The sequence below is a fragment of the Rhinatrema bivittatum genome, chromosome 12, assembly GCF_901001135.1.
Source record: "Rhinatrema bivittatum chromosome 12, aRhiBiv1.1, whole genome shotgun sequence".
Lineage (NCBI taxonomy): Eukaryota > Metazoa > Chordata > Amphibia > Gymnophiona > Rhinatrematidae > Rhinatrema > Rhinatrema bivittatum.
The window spans coordinates 45,121,112-45,141,558 of NC_042626.1; the positions used below are offsets into that span (position 1 = coordinate 45,121,112).

Below are 20,447 nucleotides of genomic sequence, written 5' to 3' on the forward strand. Positions count from 1 at the left end.
AATGTCATCTTGTAAACCATTGTGATCTATACATGAAGCGTCGGTATATAAAATGTCTAAATAAATAAATATCTTTGCTTCCAGTTCTCTGTAAAGCTTCTTAGTGCAAATCTTATAAGTATATGCCATGGGCCATGACTACTGGTCCAGTCAGGGCCTAAATCAAAGTATAGGTCAGGAGCAATGAGGAGTCAAAGTAGTCCTTATATTCTTTTGGAAAATATTTCACATACTTTGCTGGCCCATAATAAGGGAGGCAAGCTCATGTTATGTTTCAAATTTTGCTGACTGTTGGTATATATGTGTATTGCTCTGTAGGTAGGTATCCTTTTGTTTTAGGCATGGTGATTTTAATTGCGCAAAGCTTACCCAGCAGCTAACCGGGAATCCTACTGGAGGGGTCCCCGTATTCACAGCAAAAACAGTCCTACCTGAATCCATGTCCTTCTTGGACACCCAGCCCGTCCCATTGGAGTCTCCCGGTCTTGCTCTTTCATGCTTAGTTGTTACTGGGGACTTCTCTGGGAGGAATAGTCAAAAAGGGATCAAGCTTCCTCAGCTCTGCTCTGCTGCAAAATAGAAGCATCACAGGGTGCAAAAGGTTTACTACTCCTTGCGATACACTACCTATGAGAAGTGCTATGTTAGCGTGTGGTGCGGTAATTGTAAAATTACCATGATCACGCCCCTTTTTCTTACCGCAGGCATTATCCATGCGTTAATGTAGCATTTTGATGAATCAAGGGTAAGTTAGCTGGGTAAATAGCTCTTCCCTGTAAGGCTGCCATCCTGCCCACCGCTTAGATGGATAAATACTTAAATATTTATACGGCTAAGTGGCGGCTGCTAAACACCACCAAAAATCTGAAACGGTGCCACTTACCTGGATAAGTATAGGCAAAAGCAATACAAGCTCCTCCCACCCCATCTCACAATGCTAAACTATCATATGTGTCCAATGAAGAATGAACCGAGATCATGAACTCATTTCACGTTTTCACTGTAAGCAGTGAAAATAGTTCTAGAACCCATGGGCCAGATTTTTAAATCTATGCCCGATTTTATAACATGCACATAAGAACATAAGAACATAAGAAAATGCCATACTGGGTCAGACCAAGGGTCCATCAAGCCCAGCATCCTGTTTCCAACAGTGGCCAATCCAGGTCATAAGAACCTGGCAAGTACCCAAAAACTAAGTCTATTCCATGTTACTGTTGCTAATGGCAGTGGCTATTCTCTAAGTGAACTTAATAGCAGGTAATGGACTTCTCCTCCAAGAACTTATCCAATCCTTTTTTAAACACAGCTATACTAACTGCACTGACCACATCCCCTGGTAACAAATTCCAGAGTTTAATTGTGCGTTGAGTAAAAAAAGAACTTTCTCCGATTAGTTTTAAATGTGCCCCATGCTAACTTCATGGAGTGCCCCCTAGTCTTTCTACTATCCAAAAGAGTAAATAACCGATTCACATCTACCCGTTCTAGACCTCTCATGATTTTAAACACCTCTATCATATCCCCCCTCAGTCGTCTCTTCTCCAAGCTGAAAAGTCCTAACCTCTTTAGTCTTTCCTCGTAGGGAAGCTGTTCCATTCCCCTTATCATTTTGGTAGCCCTTCTCTGTACCTTCTCCATCGCAATTATATCTTTTTTGAGATGTGGCGACCAGAACTGTACACAGTATTCAAGGTGTGGTCTCATCATGGAGCGATACAGAGGCATTATGACATTTTCCGTTTTATTCACCATTCCCTTTCTAATAATTCCCAACATTCTGTTTGCTTTTTTGACTGCCGCAGCACACTGCACCGACGATTTCAATGTGTTATCCACTATGACACCTAGATCTCTTTCTTGGGTTGTAGCACCTAATATGGAACCTAACATTGTGTAATTATAGCATGGGTTATTTTTCCCTATATGCATTACCTTGCACTTATCCACATTAAATTTCATCTGCCATTTGGATGCCCAATTTTCCAGCCTCACAAGGTCTTCCTGCAATTTATCACAATCTGCTTGTGCTTTAACTACTCTGAACAATTTTGTGTCATCTGCAAATTTGATTATCTCACTCGTCGTATTTCTTTCTAGATCATTTATAAATATATTGAAAAGTAAGGGTCCTAATACAGATCCCTGAGGCACTCCACTGTCCACTCCCTTCCACTGAGAAAATTGTCCATTTAATCCTACTCTCTGTTTCCTGTCTTTTAGCCAGTTAGCACACTTATGCACCTTGCGCGTGCCGAGCCCTAGGGGAGCCCCAATGGCTTTCCCTGTTCCCTCCGAGGCCGCTCCGAAATCAGAGCGGCCTCGGAGGGAACTTTCCTTCCGCCCCCCCCCCCCCCCTTCCCCTCCCTAACCCGCCCCCCAGCCCTATCTAAACCCCCCCTGACCTTTGTTGACGAAGTTGCGCCTGCCTCTGGGCAGGCATAGATTGTGCATGCCAGTCGAGTGCCAGCGCGCGAGCCCCCGGCACAACCGCTGTGCCGGAGGCCTTGGTTCTGCCCCGCCCACTCCCCGCCCATTTTTTCAAGTCCCGGGACATACGTGCATCCCAGGGGCTTGCGTGCGTTGCCAGGCCTATGCAAAATAGGCTCGGTGCGCGCAGGAGCGGGTGTTTGGGGGTCACGCGCGTAACCCTTTGAAAATCCGCCCCCATCTGCACAGCAGATAGTTCTAGAACTGACATCTTGGTTTACATCCATTCTATTTACTGCCAGTCCACTACTGGTGGGATGTACTTTGTTGAAACTGGTTCAGGCTGTGTCTGTGCCCGGTCTAAGGCCTGGCATGAAATTCCACAAAACTCTCAGATACCAACCATGTCGTTCAAACAATAGATGTCAGCCTCCACATAGAAAGCAGCAGCAAAAATCTTTATTTTCATAGAAAGACCATTACTACAGCATTTAAAAATATATACAATTTCAAAAAGAAATTACAACTTTTATTTTAGGAAAATATAACTATATTAATCTATAGGTAGAAAAACATGCATCCTTTAAAGCATCATAGCTTTGACACAGATAAACAGCAGTATATATATTTCTTTCTTTTTTGGGCAGTATTTGTAGATGGGCATTCAGCCAAAAGACTGAGGCTTTCAGAAGTGTACCTAGTTATTTATTTTTTATACACATAGGGGCCAATATTCAAAGGATCTTAAGAATTTAGGCACCTAGATCTGCTGAAATGAAAATCTCCCCCTCCTGAGAAACCTAGATTTAGGTGCTAATTTTTGCAAGGTGTCCAAATCTGGATTCATAATAAGTGGGCCATACCAGGTCAGGGAAGTATGTTAGGCGTCTAAATGTAGGTGAATAAATAGCCTAAATTTAGGTACCTCAGTTTTAAGCAGTTCCTAAAGGTAAGTGAATTTCAGCCCAAAATTTATATGCCAAAACTGATATACTTAGAACAGGCATTCATAGTTTACATATTTACAGAACTCTTTACATTTAAAGGGTGTATCCCAAGACCTTTTCTTTTGTTTAATATTGGATTCAAGATCCATCCAGTGACGACAAAACGGGAATAGTGAGCAGATTAAAGTTTCTCATCTGATGATAAGTTTCCATGTAAACTTGAGTCCTTTGAGTTATACCCAAGGGTACAGTTGCTTGGTTTGTAGCTTGTATCTTACTGGGTTAAACCATAGTTCTTCTGTAATTTCTGCACAGAGATAATGGATTATGAAGCCTGCAATGTATTTGCTTTGTTGCTGTTGTCATAAGAAAGTAGGAGGGCTCCTAGAGATATCACAGGTTTTCTGTGTGCAGCATAAACCAAGCTGTTTGTTTTTACCAGTAAATGACGGTGTTAGAGTAACCTGAAAGCAACAAAACATACACACAAGAAACAGGTGGGTCTTGTTTTACATGGTCTTACAGATTACAGTCTGACCCTGATAATCCATGATCCGGCTGAATGTTTGGATGAGGATCACATCTAAATAAATCATGCATGGAACACTGTTTGGTCCAATTTGTGTTTTTCAAACCCAAAATAAGTATCACAAAATTGTATTTGAATTCAAAATGGTCAGTGTGACAACCATTCAAGCCACAGATAGACCAAGGGATGGTCCTAGGTCCAACGACTGCTCAAAACTTTAGTACAGACTGGCAAAATGAATGAGGAAATTATCTTTCCAATGAGCATGCATTATGATACCATCTCACTCAAATGGCATGGCACCACTGGCGAAAAGTGTTGGTGAGAGATTTATTTTTCTCTTAAGGAAATAAAACACTGCAATCCCTAATTGACTCTTCCCTTTTTCTCTTTGTCCTCTTCAGTTTGAATTCCTACTGTTCCTACCGTTTCTCCCCACCCTGCCCCACTTTCTGAGCTCTCACTTTCTGATGAGATGTAAGAATTACCTAAAGACAAAAAGGTGAATTTTCAAAGGTTTCGTGCATAAAAATCAGACTATATGCATGCACATAGCAAATATGCTATTTTATAAATCTCAAAATACAGATGGGTAAGGGTTTGCAAGTAAATTTGCATATGTAAAAAAAGGGGTGGGCCAGGGACATTCTGGGGAGGGTCCAACATTTATATGTGTAAGTTGTTATTTATAAGCAATATACATGAATAGATAAATATATTTACAACTGCTCTTTATCTGGAGTGGGTAATAGCGGGACTGTAACTTTCAAACCGGCATACTGGGGAACTATGTTTGGAGGGAGAAGAGAACCCGAAAAGTAAACTAAGAAAAATATACTGTACATATACATACATACAGTATAGACAGATGTACAAACAAATATCATGAAGGAGGAGAAAAAACAGTGCTAGGATTATAGAAATACAAAAGCGGTCCATGCTGGAATTCTTTAATAAGGCAGGAATACTGCTTCCTCTAAATACAAGACCCATTTCTCTGTGGCTTTCATTTCAAATCTTTCAAAGGAATTAATACCCTCGACCTCAATGGTCCCTGGTTCCTAACTCAGATTCACCCTATACTACAGCTTGAATAAACTCTGAGCAATGTGCTAAAGGGAAGTTGTGGATGAGGTGATGTGACCAAGTTAGTCCAAATAAAACTCCAGCAATAAAGGTCAGCAGACAGGGCAGAGCCGAGGCCTTGCCGCTGAAAGAAGCTAACACTTTTGCAACCAGTTTTTGAGAGTTATACACTCCAAGGCGAATTTTAAAAGCCCTGTGTGTGCCAAAACGGGATGATATGTGCACAAGTCGGGCCAGTGCGTGCTCCGAGTGGATTTTAAAAGCCGCCCGAGGATGTGCGTATCTCTCACTGCATGCACGTGTAAAAGGGCGGAGCATGGGCGTGTCGGGGCCTGGCCATGAGACGTGCGTGTAAATATTTATGCATCCTTGTGCCGGGGGTCACCTGCCACGTAAATTTACTTCTGCTACGGATGGCATGGAAGTAGTAAAACAAAAAAATACAGGCAAGGCAGCGGGGTTTTAAGGATCGGGGCTAACAAGAGTGTAGCATGGCTATTAAATTAGGGTTTGCAAGTCCTATCCCTAAACTGGGTGAACTGGCAACAAACTGGGAAAATGGCGAATGGCATCAACTGCACATTCCTGTAAAATTCCCCCACTTATGTGGTAAAAACGGCATTTGCACGCAAGTACGCATCCATTTAAAATTACATGCACATGTACGCACGTCCAGACTATTTTATAACATGCGCACATATTTATTTATTTATTTAACATATTTCTATACCGGACTTCATGAATGGGATTCATATATGTTATAAAATGGATGCGTCTCTGGATGTGGGTCGATGGACTCGCATTTCCAGCCAGTGTGCCCCTAGGTATGTGCGTGCAGAACTCAGTCCTCCTTAAAGGGCCCACGGCGGGAAAGTTCCACTGGCGCCTACCGGTGATGTCAGGCCTTTGTCTTATAAAGGGCCTCCATCGGCACTCTCACACTACCTCAGCCACAGGTCAACAGCCTCCAGGTACTGTGAGTTGCTGCTTCAGATCTGTGTCTTCAGCCTTGCCTTGCCTTTGTCTTCAGCCTTGCTCCATTGGATTGACCCCTGGTACTGACTTTAGCCTGTGACCTGACCATCCTTGTCTGCTGCCTGCCTTGACCATAGCCCGTGACCTGACTCCCATTGTCTGCTGCCTGGCTCGACCACAGCACCTATCCTAGCCTTCACCAGAGACACTCACCTAAGATCTGCTGGCTTCCAAAGGCTCAACCCGCAGGGAAAGGGGCTGATAGAGGCAAAGCTCCCGCTAGTCTCTGCACCATCTTCCACCAGCTGGCAGTGAGGATCTACTGGGCCTTCCCGGTAGGTGGCGTCAACCTCACTCCAACACAGGGGTCCACAACTCTAACAATTTGTGCACCTCCCCCTATGGACCTTCCTCCCCCACCCTTCTTATAGTAATGGTTAAAGTCGCAGAATCTCACACAAATACAAACCCCAGAAAGGGACTGCTGGAAGAGCCAATGGGGCAAAAGCTTCCCTGCAATCACAGTGATGGCAATGAGAAAAGGGGATCACTTGCGATAAACAGGGTGAAGGCCGACTTCAACCTAGAAGTCACTGCTTGGTCACCCCGTAGGGGGGGTCCACGTTAAAAATAAATAAATAAATAAATAATCGCTGGCCTCCAGCTGGTTAAATGAAACAAGGAAAATCCTACTCCGTTACGGGTGTCCCAGAGGCTGGGAGGGAGGCCTGAAATTTGAAACGACTGGAGAAAATGTAATGGGGAGGGAATCCCTTGAAATAAGTGAGCAAAGAGGCCCATGGAGTTCAGCCTCTCTGAAGCACTATTAAGCTCACCACCGCTAGGAAACACTAGATACCTCACAATAACTTTGTACCAATAAGTCACATAACAGTACTCAGACAAGATGGATTTTATTTTTTTTTTTTTTACAGTGCTTTCAAAAGACAAGGAATATTCAGTTTTATGCTGTATATTATTAATCTAATAAGGATTATACCATGGCCCGCACAAACCACAACCAATAAAATCTTTTTTTTTTTGTTTTTTTAGCTCAATACAAAACGTTCAGATGAAAACCACAAAGTAACATCAATAGAACCCCACAGTCATAACTGCCAGTGGGAAAGCTTTGTTTGTCTTAAGTCTCTTGTTCCACTGGCAGCCTCTTATAAGGATTTAATGCTGTTCTCTTGCTCCCTCAGTAAATAATTTATTTAAAAAAAAATGTCTGTAATACCACATAGTAACATAGCAATGACGGTAGAAAAAGACCAAACGGTCCATCCAGTCTGCCCAGCAAGTTTCTTCGGGTAATAACTGCCGCTCCGTGCAGGTAATGCCCAAGCCTTGTTACGGGGTTAGTAATATTTTCAATCAAAATCAAGCAATTATCAAACCCATAGCTAGTGACGTTTTTACGGGGTGAGCAGCCTTCCCGATAAGTCAGAAAATGCCGCTTGAAGGTACTTTGCTTTTAAACCTGGACGCAGAAGCAGTCCTGTACTTTTTCCCCCTAATGGCTGCATATCCGTAGCCCGAACCGTAAAAAGTCGGGGCCCAGCATTGGCTTTCGTCTGAATCCAATTCCCCTTTTTTCCTCCCCCGTTGAAGCGGAGAGCAATGTTGCAGTTGCTTAAAAAGGCTAACTGGTTAAGCGTAATAATCACCGTGCTTTCTGTTAAGGGTAGTAACTGCTGCCTTTACGCCACGGCAGTGATCGCACTCTGGTCCCAAAACTGCAAGGCACTGCTGATGTGGTGCTTGCAGCTTTGTAGCACTGATTCTCTCTCTTTCTCTTTCCACCATCAGCTGAACGGCAGCTCGTGGATGCTGCTTTATGGCTCGGCAGTTCAGATTTAAAAGGGGAGCCACATCTCCCCACAAAACAGGTATCCAACTATATAAACTATTACCACAGGTTACACACACTGCATTGCTCACATTTAAAATGCAAATTTTCCAGCTTTGATTTAAACAAACTTATTCATAACTATGTCACAGTTCTAACGTTGCTTCTCTTGGCAGTGTGCTCTTTGTTTATTTTGACAAAATTAATTCTCCACTGCCTCACTCTAGATAACAAAATAAATTGTACAAAGAGCATAAATAAAGTAAGCCTGGAAATGCCATTCCAATTGTGAGATTCTTGACATTCTGAAAATTTTTACTGAGTCAGCATAAGAATTACCTAAATCTTTTGAAACTACATAGGTCCCTTCTTCAGATGTCATATCATAGATATTCACATCTGAAAACGGGACCTATATTGTCTCAATAGCTCTCATACAATATTTTTGGATAATAATTACAGGGTAGATAGTCAAAGATCACGTCTAAGTAAGTTAGCTGGATCAGACATATCCGGCTAACTTACAAGGGATATTCAGCAGCAGGCCTATGCTGCTGAATATGCCCGAAGAAATTGCTAGTTGTAAGATAAGTCTTATCCGGCTAAACTTAGATCTGCTTTGAGCAGGTCCAACTATCTGGTTAACTTAACTGGATAAGTAAAAAAACAAAACAGTACTTATCAGACTAAGTCAACCAGATAAGTAATCCTCCCCAAAATGCCAATTTCCTGCTCACCACTTAGCTGGATATGTATTTATTTGGTTAAATACTTATCTGGCGAAGTGCCAACCACTGAATGGAGACAGATATTCAGCTGTTGCCACTTATCCAGCAAAGTGGTGCTGAGTATCGTCTTCACACAGATCCAGTAAAAACTATCACAGCCTGCCAAAAACACAGTATACACCAGAAGCAGAATCTGCTATACCAGAACAATACTAACTCCCAGTACAAACAGCAACAACCCTACCCAGGAAAAAGCAGCACTGCAAAATGATTCTAGGTCCTAGAAGGCCAATATACCCTCCCATTGAAAACACACCGCTGGACTACTCCAGATACTGACACAGAAACTTCACACTAGCAGAATCCCTCACACAGACGCTGACCAAATACAGAATAAGATCATAAAGTATAAATAGAAAGGTGCAGACAGAAAATGAACTGGAAAGCGCCACAAGCCAGATTCTGTGTGCAGTGCACACAATGGAAAACAGAAACATTACTATGTATCATAAAACATCAAAATTAAGAAATATAAAACATCAATCATAATAGTAAAAACATACTATGAAAAAGAAAATTTCAAAATAACTGACAAATAGAACATCCAATAATTAAACTCAAACATTTTTTAAAAGTTCCCAAAAAATGAAATATTTCAAAAGAGCAGACACATCAAATAACACCCATTAATTGAAACTAATATGGATTAAAGACATTTGCTGATCTCCATACCTGGGAACTTTTGATTTCCAGTCATCCTGAGATTGTCATGGATTAGTTGGGGAGAGAAAAAGTGCACAAACTTTGCTCTCTCTCATATACTACACTAATGCACAGATGATCATTCTCTTGCATGTACATGCTCACACTCACCCGCTTCTCCCCCTCCACCTTCAGCCAATGAGATTATATTTTCCTCTCAGGGCTTGGGTTGAAGCTGCCCCTGCTCCTTTCTTCTGGCCACATGGGCCAATGCTGTCCTCATCCTTCCCTCTCATTCACCCACCCCTCCTCCTTTTCCTTTCCTCCTCTCTTATCCCCTTTCCTTCCCTCCCCCTCACACCCTTTTCTTACCCATTCATCTTCGTTTTCCTTCCTATCCCTCCACACCCATCTTTTCCTTCCTTCCCCTCACTTACTCACCACCCCTTCCTTTCCCTCCCTTCTCATTCCCCTCCCCTCACTCATCCCCCTCCCTTCTCCTCTCACTCATTCCCCTTCCTTTCGCCCTCCCCACTTCTCCTCCCTGCCCTTCCCCTCACTCCTCCCTCATTCACCCTCTTTCCCTCACTCACAATCACCTTCCTCAACTCAGTTCCCCTTTCTTCCCCCTCCCTCCTCAAAAAGAAGGGAGGGGAGGGGAGCAGAGGGAGGGAGGGGAGAAGGGAAGGGGAGAATTTCTCACTCCCCTTTCCCCTCTCGGCCTGCTAGCCTCTCTTGTGTGTTGCTGCAGTGTTCTTCGGACTGCAGGGGGGGGGGGGGGGGAATAGTCCATTTGGATTGTTTTCTGTGCTGTGTTACTTTGAATCGGGGGAGGGTTATTCTGGTCTTCAGTGTTTTTGCTGTATAGCATCCTTCCTCACGTCCTACACTAGACAATGCATATTAGCAGAGATTGTCTTGCCACAAATGCAGGGACCATGGGATATATTCTGGTACAGTTAGCCGTGCAGAGATCTAATAGCCTTAATGGTCCTGGAGAAAGCTGAATTCCTTGTAGGCTGGGGTGCCTTGTATTGGGCTCTACACAAAAATTATCCTAAAATGGTATACTTTAGATTGCAAGACCAGCATCGCAGCCCTTCTTCATTATGTCTTCTCAAAAGCTATTCTTCGGATAATTCTCAGGCTGGTCACCAAAAGATATCAAAACCTGAAAAGACTCTAGCATTGTTTGCAGCATGGAACTACTAATTATGACTGGGAACAGAGGATGAAAGTAGGCTTGGCAACTTTCTGGATTCTCCTCAGACAATACAGAATTTTAAGGTACTGTCGGGAGCCAGATGGAGGGCTACAATGTCCACAAATTGTCCGGATTTTAGCCCTCCATTCGAATGCAGCTGATTTCAATATCTGCATCACTGCAACCAGCCTGAAGGAGCAGTGGTTTAACTCCACAGCCAGCGGTTGTGCTATACAACCTCCAGGAAGTTGCCTGTGCATGCACGCACACCCCCCTTCTCCCTGCTACAATCTCAGCTGCCGGCACCTAACCTCCTGCCCACAGCCCCAACAAGAAAAGGTTCAGCGGGGACGCCGGCACATACCCTCTCACCCATGGAGCTACAGTGAAAGGGCCCTGCCGGGCACTGGCACCACTCCTCCTGGCACCCACCCACAGCAAAACAAGAAAAGAGGCCGCTGCCAACTCACCTCCTGCCCACAGCACAACACAAAGTGGAGCCACCAGCACCTTTCCTCCTGCCCAGGGACCAACAAGAAAATGATCAGTGGGGCCGCTGGCACCACCCCTGCCGGCTACCAGCCAGCAGGGGTGGTGCCAGCCAGGAGGTGAGTTGTCACCCCTTTTGCCCCGGCTACCAGCCAGGGCAAAACGGGTGACAACTCACCTCCTGGCCGCAGCACAACAAGAAGTGGGACCACCAAACACCTCTTCTCCTTACCGTAGGGCAATAAGTAAAAGCCACCGGCAACTCCTCTCCCATCTGTGACAAAGCAAGAGGCCCATGGAGACATAGGTGTGCTGAAGCAGAGGCCAGGAGAAAGTGAGAGTCTGTGTGTGTCAGGAAGAGTCAGTGTGTGAACCTGTATGTGAGAGGGAGAGAGGGAGTGTGAAAGAGCTTGTATGTGCCTGTGGGATGGAGAGGCTCAAATAAATGTGAGAGCCTGTATGTGTGTGAGGGAGAAAGAGACAGCAAGTGTAAGAGATCCTATATGTCTGTGTGGGAGGGAGAAAGATTCAGTGAGTGTGAGAACGTCTGTATGTGTGTGTGAGGGAGAATAAGTCAGTGAAAGTGACAGATCATGGGTAAGTATGTATGTGTATGTTTGCATGAGGGAAAGAATCAGTGAATGTGAGTTACCGTCTGTATGAGGGGGAGAAAGTTGGTGTGAGAGAACCTGGATGGGTGTGAGGGAGAACGAGTCAGTGAGCGTGACAGATTCTGGGTGAGTGTATGTGTATGTTTGCGTAAGGGAGTCAGTGAATGTGTGAGCTTGTATGTGAGGGGGAGAAAGTTGGTGAGTGTAAGAGAGCCTGTGTTTGTGTGAGTGAGGGCCAGATTTTTGTTTGAGTGGGTGAGTGAGAGAAAGAAAATAAGCTTAAGAGAGGGCTTGCAAGTACCTGTATGTTTGTGTGTGTGTGTTAGAGGGAGTGTGTATGAGAGTGAACATATGAAAGAGTGTGTTTGTGAGAGAGAGAATGAATGTGTATGTTAGTATGCATGTGTATGAGAGAGAGAGGATGAAGTGTACACCCTCCCTCTCCCCTCACTAATGTCATGGTTTCTCTGATTGGGGTAGTCTACCCCAGGAGCTGTACAGGACTGCAAGGCTGGATGCTGGGCAGGACTAGGGCTGGTCTTCCGCCTAGCCAGGCCCCTACCCCACATATTTAGCCTATGGGTTCTAGGGGCCAGTAGGTCTCTGTGGCAGCAGTACATGATGTGAGGTCTGTTTAAACTGGAACAAGGTAAGGCTTGGTACTGGCTGGACATGGCAAAGCTTGTTACAGGAGCTGAACGAGGCAGGACTAGAAGGCAAGCCTGGAGCAGGAACTGGGACAGGAAAGGAGCTATGAACATGGTACTGGAACAGAGTAGGAACTGTGGACAGAATACTGGAACAGGCAAGGCTGGCCGAGGCTGGACTGGAACAGGGTTGGCCTGGATACTAGAGTTGGATGTGCAACAAGAACTGGGGTTGCGAGAGACAGACAAGGCATAGTAGTGAGCACAGCCAGCAGGATACATGACAGAACACTAAGCAGGAACTTTGATAGGCAAGGAGCTGTGGCTAGGATACTGGAACAGACAGGGAGCTATGGACAGAATAAAGGAGACTGGACTGGGCAAGGCACAATAAGACCAGACACGAACGGGACTAGACAGAACAAGAACAAGGCAAGACAACATAGTACAAGGAACAAAGAAACTCAAAGGCAACAAGGCTGAAGGCCACTAGGCTATAGGCCCGAAAGCTCCTAGGTATAGAAAGAGTCCAGGATAGGCCACAAGGCAGGATATAAGTATACAGCAGTCCCAGAGGCTACAAGGCAAGGTAAGGCCTAGATAGGCCACAAGGCAAGAAGGCCTGAAGGCCACAATATAAAGCAAGGAAACAGTGGCCAAAAGTCAGAGAGCCAAGAGTGACTCCATGAAGAGGCAAAGGTGAATGGGCAAGCTGGGTTTTATAGGGCTAGAGCTTGGGTATGGTGCAAGCAGTGAGGAGGAGCTTGGCAATGCTGAACGTTAAGCTCTTTGAAGTCCCCTGGTGGAGAAGAGGCTGTATGACCAGAAGGCTAGTGAGGAGATGGCTTGGATAGCTTTGAACGGAGCTCACAGGAAGCCTCTGCTGGTGAGGCGGTTTCATAGCTGGCAAACTCAGGGCTCGGTGAGGTTGTGAAACTGGCAAAACCAGGACAGTATTCCCCTTTAGGACCCCTCCTCCTAGATCCCATTTACCATGGGGGTCCCAATTTCTCACAGGCAGGACCATTGGCTCAGGGTATCTGGATAGTTGGACCACTGGTACAGGGTGTCTGGATGGCCACCCCCATGACAATCTAAGAGGACTGGAAATCAAAAGTTCCCAGGTATGGAATCCTGGAATATATTTACCTCTATTTGAGTTATTGGACTTATTTAATATATCTGCTGTTTGAAAATATTTTATTGGTGTTTAGGAAATGTTTACAATTTTTAATAAGTTATTAATTACTGGATGTTATTCTTTTGATCAGCTCTTTTGAAATTTTATGAATCATATTGAAATATGGTTTTACTATTAAGACGATTTATATTTCTTGGCCTTATTGTATGGTTTGCAAGGAATGGTGATGTTTCTGTTTTTTTCCATCCTTGCACTATATAAGGATTCTGGCTTGTGGTTTCCAGCTGCATGTTTCTATTTATACTTTATGGTCTTTGTATTCTGTATTTGGTGAGGGTCTGTCTGTTCTACCTGTGTGATCAAGGTGAGTTATTTTGCTAATATATAATTTCTGTGTAGGAATATCTAGCAGTGTGCCTTGTTTTTTTCCTACTAGGAGGTGAATTGGTTATTTAGGGCCTGGTGTAATATTTGCAGTGTGTCTTTTCTTAGACAGGGTTTTAACTTTTTGAGTGCTGGCAGTTAGTGCTGTTTGGTTTTGGGAGGTTTACTTATACTATAATTGTAATTCAGTTTAAATCATGGCTTTCTGGTGGGCCAAGCCCATACCAACACATTATAATAGGCCTAATACCATATAGGTTTCTAAGTGCCCTTTTTGCAGGGTTTTTTTTGTTTGGCACAACAGCAGTACATGTAAATATATTATACATGGTGTAAGTCATATTCTATTTCAGAAGACTGTGCTTTGAATGTCTTTTTCCATGTAAAATCTATTATAGATGCATAATTTTTAATTGTACGTGAGGGAGGGAGTTGTGCAAGGCTGTAAACTCTGCCTAGGGCACCTCATGCCCTTACAGAGGCCCTGTGATGGCAGTGATAAGTAAAGGGGTGTGATATTAGGTAAAAAATAAACAAACAAACAAAAAACCCAAGATAGTGGGGAGAAGTTGGTGTTTGGTTGCATGTTGGATTATGTACGCAGAGAAATCTCAACTGGGCAGACTGGATGGACCCCCTTGAAAACTGGCACAGGAACAAAGCATGCCTAAGTCACTTTCACATGCTTTTTGTGCATATAGATTTTTGCTGGAATAGTGCACGTGTAGATTTGCTACCTATGCATGTGCTTTCCCTCCCCCCCAAACTAAATATACGTCTGGGAATGCCCCTTCTCACTGTAGCTAAAGATCTGCATGTTGTGGACTTTTAACCTCATCAAGGGAGGGCACATTTCAGACAGCTAAATAATGCGGGAAAAATACTTTTTACCTGTCTTATATTGCTTTGAAAATGCCCTCATAATGATCTGCTTTTCTACAGCATCTTTTATCCAGACAGGAACCTAATGTTCTTTACCACAGTGATGCCTCAAAAACATACGTGTAACTACCTCCAGGATGGCTGACCATGCACACTGCAAAATGGTTCAAAAGAGGAGAGGAGAAAAGGGGACGGTTTATCTATTGATGGGTGGGTAAAATGAGGCCATTGGGCGATAAAGTGACTTGTTCGCAGGTGAAACAGTCAGCAGCAGAGCTGGGGATTAGAATTTAGGGATGGACAGCTAAAACTGCCTCACCTCAAACAGTCCCAGAGACTTGGCAGAAGAGCTGAAAGCAGTCTTGGCTCAAGAGTAAACAACTTTAGAAGTAACTTGGACAAAATTTTAAAAGAAAAAGGTTTTGGTGGGTATAATGGTGTACTTAGAGTCCTGGGGAAAAGTGCTAATCCAGGGACTAAAGCCAACCTCTATATTTGGAGAAAGGATGGAATAAAGTTTGCATTGTTTCAGGAAGGGCTATGGCTCTGGATTACCATGTAGTGCCAGCATTCAGACAGTCAGAAAAAGTTAGACTCAACTGGCCTGACCCTGTAACTGAAACCTACATTTTGCAAGTACTTGTGTCTAAGAGCTCCTCAGCCAATCTGTGTATTAACACTCCACAGAAGTGCATTTCATATAGACAATAACATATCAAAATATCCTGAATGGTTCTTTATATTATTCCAAAACTTCAGAAGGCTGGTTCCATATTCTCTGAAAAACAGGGCCATCCCTTCTTGATAGAGAATTGTCCAAGACATAAATAATCTTTTTTTTAAAGACAAACGGATTTCAAAGATACATTCATATGACATTTCTACTACAAAAAATAAATAGTGACTCTGCTCTGTTTTAATACCCATTCCTCTTCAGTCCCTTTCAGTGACTGTGATGTACAGTTACTGGCTTAACATCAGAGGATCATGACCTCAGGTTTCCTGCGCTTGGAGCAGATGAAGGTCCCTGGGGTGGGTGTTTTCCAATGTGCTTCCTGAAGAAGTCCATGCTGTCTTTTTGTTACAGTCTTTTGATGCGGGCTGCAGAATAAAGGGAACCCAGCTCAAGACGTGGTGCTCTCTTCCTGAACAGGGACAGTCTTCACCTACAAAACAGGTGCATACCAGATCAGGCATACCAGGTTACTGCAGCATGGTGATGGTTCTTACAATATCCATATCCTCACTGTCATGAAATGGGGAAGCATAGTTTTCGCAATGATTTATAATGCCTTAAATAATAATTTAACACTTAGCATAAATTTTCTTCTGAAATTGCATTAGCCAGTCAGAAATTTAACATCAGAAGGTCATTGCTTTCTGGATGTTCCCAACCACAAGTGCATCCATCTTTCAGAGTCAAGACAGCATTTGCTCTCAATAGCAGGTGTCTTACTGTGGAACCAATTATCTGTTTCTCTTCAGAAGCAGGAATGCAGCAAAATATTTAAAAAACAATTAAAAATCCATCTTTTTAAAACTGCCTTTTATTAAGTATACTGCATTTTTATATAAATGCAATTGGATATGATTATTTATGCTGTTGCAATTGTTATATATATTTTAGTTTACCATATTTTTAACATTTCCCAAATGCAAGTATTTTATTCTTTTGAGGACATTGCAGTATAGTCTTACTTTTGAGTCATTTTTTTGTTTTATAATTTTTTATGATTTTAATTGTTGTTAGCCACCTAGAACATAGGATAGAGTTGCCTATAAATATTTTAAATAAATAAATAAGCAAAAAACCCATGGAGTTCAAATGATATATAACAGTAGCATTATGACCAGTGCTCTTAGGCTCCTGTAATGGTGTGGTTGTGGGAGAAAATGCATAATTAGCTTTTTGCTGCATAATTGACAACCTGCCACACAATCAGTATTCCTGACTAAAGCTTCCTCATGCCTTAATTCAATAATTTCAAACAAAGTAACAGAGTGTCTTCCTTCAGTCTCACTATCTCTCTGCTCCTGCTTCATTCCTGGATGTTGTACAATACCCCTAGGCAGAGGATATAAACCTCATGCGGGTCTGTGAGGGACATGGTCCGCAGACATTGAGGGCATCGGCGAAAATCCACCGACACCATAGCAAAAATTACCCATCAAGTGTTTGGTGCCCACAGTTACCGAGAGCGAGATACACTGAGAATTGACCGCAGAGAAGGGAGAAAATGTACCACGCCGCCTACTAACTAACTAGAGAGAAGAGGGACTGCGGCACAGGCAAAGTCTGAACTGACCAAGATTTATAACTAAAAAGATTGAAGAAAAAAGAGCAAAGCTTCACAGCTACGAGATGATAGCTCTGTGGAAAAGAAGAGACTGAAGAGGGACCCTGCATGGACAGTGTCATGCTGGGCCAGTTTTCCATGCCATTAACCATCTGAAGATGTCACCCAAGTGTGAGGGCTACCATCCTGCTAATCCTAGGAGAAATGTTATTGCAGGGTGCGGTATAGAAGACTTTTTAAATAAATAAATAAATAAATAAATATTCCACCTTACAATTTACAATGCCCAAGGAAGATTACCGCAATAAACAATTCATACAGTGGCTCATTGCTGAAGGTTATCTCTGATATAGGGGAAAGTAGAGGGTTACAAATGGGGGGGATATGAAAAAGCCTGAGTAATTACAAATGAAGATTCATGGCTGCAGCCTCTTTAGAATCCAGTTCTAATTGACCTGAAATCCAAACGAGCAAGAGAAAAACTGCCAAACCAAAATAAATACATACATAAATGCTCTTTGGGCTACATTGTGCAGAAAGCTGATTTGCTCTCTCATAAGTCAGATTTTAGATCAGACATACCTTCCCTACAGTCTGCGTTGACCTGGTTCAGGCTCTCCAGGTAGCAGAGATGCTGAGAAGGTAGCGGGTGCCAATCCCCTTTATCCATGAATTCATCCTTCGTCTCTGAGCTGAACACCGGGATGGAGGAAGCTGGGCATGCAGACATCATCATGTGAGTCAATGATTTCATTTCCAGGCTGTCCTGCTGAAAAGGCGCCACTGGCAGGATACCACTTCCAAACATGTCATTCGTCTTTGGGAAACACCTACATACAGAGCCAAGTGAAGAAACATTTTTTAAAAGCAAACTACATGTTTGAAATGCAATCCATAAAATATTCTATGAAACCATGTTGGAGAGGTCTCTGTCTCAAATCTATCTCAATGCAAAAAAGAAACCTTCCCAGCCATTAGCTGACAATAACAAGGCAAAATAGCTTAAGAACAAAAGTGGCTTCAATTGTGCATAGGATTTTACCCCATTTCATTGATGCTTAGAGACATCAGAAATACAGATCTCTGCATGTAGTGGGGTAAAATCAAGAGTGAATTGATTTGTCCTGATAAAAATGGAGCCACTTATCCACTCAAGCGATACAGTACATAGCTACAGCTAAGAATCAAATGACACTCTCAAATGGTTCACATTCAACAAAGTATCGAAGTTGACAATTAGTCAAATCATTAATAAAATTAAGCCTGCTACTCACCTACGTGACCCAATACCGGCCAGTTCATTAAAACAAATACACCAAGTTATCACTCCAGCAATCACATCCCTGATTAACCATTCACTATCAGAAGGAATCATACCTCAAGGCTTAAAACAAGCAGTGATAAAAACGATTAAAAAAAAATAAGTCTGGTAGAACAGAGGATTGGGACAATTATCGTCCAATATCTAACACTGTTTCTAGCAAAAGTTCTTGAGAAAGCCGTGTTATCCCAACTTGAACATCACCTGGAAGACCATAATATCCTATACCCAAATCAATTCAGATTTAGGAAACATCACGCAACGGAGACATTACTCCTCTCATTAATGGGCTCAATTTTACAAGGTCTCGATGCAGATGAATCCTACTGTCTAGTGCTAATCGACTTAACAGCAGCTTTTGACACTATTGATCATAATCTATTATGCCATCAGTTGAGAAACACTGGGATTGAAGGTAAGTTAGGAAATGGTTCTCCTCATTTCTGTCTAACAGATCATTTCAAGTCAAACTGAGCTACCAGATATCTGACATCCTCCCATGTGATACAGGTGTCCCTCAAGGCTCAGCCCTCTCAACAACACTATTCAATATTTACCTGCTCCCAATATGCAAATTACTAACAAATCTAGAAATAAATTTCTTCTTGTATGCAGATGACCTACAGTTCTATATACCACTCTCCAAATCATTTGAAAATACCACAATGATAATATCCACTCATATGAAAGCATTACATCAAGAACTCTCACAACTTAAACTGACACTAAATCTTAAAAAGACTGAAATCATTTGGCTGAGTAGAAACTCATTGATAATTAAACCACCTGCCCTAGACTTGGGCGGATTTCAAATTAATCCCTCAAATCAAGTACGGGATTTAGGTATACAGCTAGATGAGAACCTCACAATGAAAATGCACATCAGGAAATTGATTAAGGCAGGGTACGCTAAACTGCTTATTTATTTATTTAAGGATTTTTATATACCGCGGCTCGTTAACAAACATCACCTCTGTTTACAAAGAACATTAAATTAGCAACAAGCTTTACAATCCAAATTAATTATAGAATGAAACATAGTTAATAACATTAAAACTATAACTAATAAATTAGTTATAGTTTTAATGCTTATACTACAAAAGGTTAAAACCCCTATTAATCTAGGCAGACTTTCGTACAGTACTACATCGCTAATATTCTCTAACCTTGACTACTATAACTCATTACTTCTAGGTCTTCCAGCAAGTCACTTAAAACCACTACAACTATAACAGAATGCCACAGCAAAACTATTAACAGGATCCAGGAAATATGATCACATTACACCCTTCCTGATGGCACTACATTAGTGACCAGTACAATCCAGAATCTGCTATAAAGTAATAATAATAATATTCATTCCTATAACACTGAACCGTTAGGAGTGAAACTACAGCCCTACAATCCTAAACGAACACTAAGATCCCAAAATAAAGGAATATTGAATATTCCCACAATATGGAACACACATTTGACACAAATAAGAGATATTCACCATAGCGGGTCCAAAGCTCTGGAATTCCCTACCAGAAACACTACATATCTTACCAGATAGAAAGAAATTTAAAAGTGAATTAAAAACATGGCTATTCATAAACGCATATAACTTAACGCATATAATTCAAAATACATGGAGCCACAAAGACAAGAAGGACAAATGATAATCTAACCATGAAGAATAAACCAAATGAAAGAATGCATGATTCTCAAACAACCCACAGACTATATATACACACATGAAGATGTTGGGCATATTCTTATTCCACAGACAGTTTTCAAGAGTGGTGATTCCGATGAACTGAACCTGGAAGATGTAGTAGGCCAGATTGATAAACTGAAGAGTAGCAAATTGCCACACCAGATGGTATACACCCCAGGGCCCTGAAAGAACTAAAAAATGAAATTTCACATCTATTACTAGTAATTTATAACCTATCATTAAAATCATCCATTGTATCTGAAGACTAGAAGGTGCTCAATGTAACCCTGATATTTAAAAAGCGCTCTGGGGGTGATCCAAGAAATTATAGACTGGTGAGCCTGACTTCAGTGCTGGGAAAAATCGTGGAAACTATTCTTAAAAATAAAATCACAGAACATATAGACAGACATAGTTTAATGAGACACAGCTAGCATAGTTTTACCCAAGGGAGGTCTTGCCTCTCTGCTACATTTTTGTGAAGGAGTTACTAAACATGTGGCTAAAGGTAAGCTGGTAGAAA

General features: G+C 42.3%; 1 protein-coding gene across 3 annotated transcripts in view; it reads right to left on the minus strand.

Annotated features, from left to right (window-relative positions):
* Positions 1 to 9,817: 9,817 nt before the first annotated feature.
* CDON (cell adhesion associated, oncogene regulated) overlaps positions 9,818 to 20,447 on the minus strand; it is a 175,345-nt gene continuing 164,715 nt past the window's right edge. For all 3 annotated transcript variants that reach the window (XM_029572715.1, XM_029572716.1, XM_029572714.1), the window contains 2 exons: positions 17,487 to 17,734; positions 9,818 to 15,773 (listed from right to left, as the gene is read on the minus strand). In XM_029572715.1, coding sequence (XP_029428575.1) covers positions 15,601 to 15,773; positions 17,487 to 17,734 — 421 coding nt within the window. In that variant the 3' untranslated portion in view covers positions 9,818 to 15,600. The remainder of the gene's footprint in view (positions 15,774 to 17,486; positions 17,735 to 20,447) is intronic.